Source organism: Ips typographus, linkage group LG9, assembly GCF_016097725.1.
Source record: "Ips typographus isolate SLU linkage group LG9, UJ_Ityp_2.0, whole genome shotgun sequence".
NCBI classification, from domain to species: Eukaryota; Metazoa; Arthropoda; class Insecta; order Coleoptera; family Curculionidae; genus Ips; species Ips typographus.
In genome coordinates, this window is record NC_138430.1 from 7244070 (window position 1) to 7245341 (window position 1272).

Genomic DNA, 1272 nt, shown 5'->3' on the forward strand with positions numbered 1-1272 from the left:
TCATTTAACTATCCAATATCTCTGAATATAACAAAATACAAAAATGTGGTTTTGCTGGCATGTTTTGTCATTTTAAATTGCTTTCACTTAGAGGCTGGATTATACAATTTAATCTGGCAACTGTTCAAATAACTGCAAAACAGCTGTTGAATTACTTAAATACTACTAAAAATAACAGATAACTAGTTTAAGTAAGATTTTTATTCCCCACATATTTACAATAATTGAAATTCTACAGGTATTTTAGTTACCTACTTAGATTATTTTAAATCTTAAGCCTCTAATTTCAATATTACAGTAAAATAATTAATGTAACCAGCATGAAATTTATAGTACTAAACACCATAGAAATTTACTTTGATTTTTTCACAATAAGAGGCCCCAAATTGTCTCCAGTTTCCTGATTGTGAGCATTGTGGGAGCCATCACAGTAAGGCCACTGCAAAAGTACCAAAAATTAATCAACTATTATGGGTTGGCCCATTGTAAAGTTTACATTTTTACTCTTCCAGCATCTGCAAAATACTGCTTTATCAGTTATATCTTCCACATCAATTGTGTCCACAATTTTAGGATTAGAAAGTTGGATGACATTGTTACATCTACCAGTGCAAGAAGCACGCTTTGCTTTTGGACAAAATGCTAGATAGAATGTGTAGCCTAAACCAGCTGCTACTGCAGATGGGGGCACCAGTGAGAGCCAGTCTTTAACTGTAAAAATACATTTTTTGATATTATCATTGATTTGCTACAATCACTACACAGTTACATAAATGTGACCTAGTTGATTTCATTTAGATAATTTAATCAAATAACAACTACAAAATTTCAAGTCATTCTCAGGGATTTAAGATAATTTTGTTTATTTTTGGTGGTAAAAATTGGAAAATTTAGGAATAAAATACTTACATCCTAACCTAAACCATCCACCGATAGTCTCGGGGATTGGAAGACTGCTCAAATAGTCAGGAACTGTTACTTTGACAAGATGACCCAGCATTTTATTAGCAAATTGGTAAAATAACTTCTAATTAAAATTTATTGAATCAAAAGGAGAAAAAACACCACAATCTATGCAATTCAGTGAAAAATAAAGTTATGATAGAATGACAGAGACAGATTAGTGGTTGTCAAAAACGTCAGACGACAAATAGTGGCATAAACGCCAAAACAAACTAAAAAGAAGAGAACAAATGAAACTGCCGAAATTGACCGAAACGAGAAACCGAACCGCCGAACACGCCCGTGCAGTGGCGCCGTCTGGCGATCGAC

General features: G+C 33.3%; 1 protein-coding gene across 1 annotated transcript; it reads right to left on the reverse strand.

Moving 5' to 3' along the window:
* Window positions 1–183: 183 nt before the first annotated feature.
* Cisd2 (CDGSH iron sulfur domain 2) lies at window positions 184–1106 on the reverse strand. The gene is made up of 3 exons (XM_081987520.1): window positions 910–1106; window positions 497–711; window positions 184–439 (listed from the first exon to the last, which is right to left on the reverse strand). Exons 1-3 carry the CDS (start codon window positions 998–1000, stop codon window positions 353–355), a joined length of 393 nt encoding a protein of 130 aa, XP_081843646.1. The 5' UTR covers window positions 1001–1106; the 3' UTR covers window positions 184–352.
* Window positions 1107–1272: the final 166 nt, after the last annotated feature.

Coding starts and splice junctions, on each gene's coding strand:
- Cisd2 (XM_081987520.1), bottom strand. CDS start 1,000: ATGCTGGGTCATCTTGTCAAAGTAACAGTTCCTGACTATTTGAGCAGT. Junction 712..909: donor TGGATGGTTTAGGTTAGGAT/GTAAGTATTTTA, acceptor GTATTTTTACAG/TTAAAGACTGGCTCTCACTG. Junction 440..496: donor GATGCTGGAAGAGTAAAAAT/GTAAACTTTACA, acceptor GTACTTTTGCAG/TGGCCTTACTGTGATGGCTC.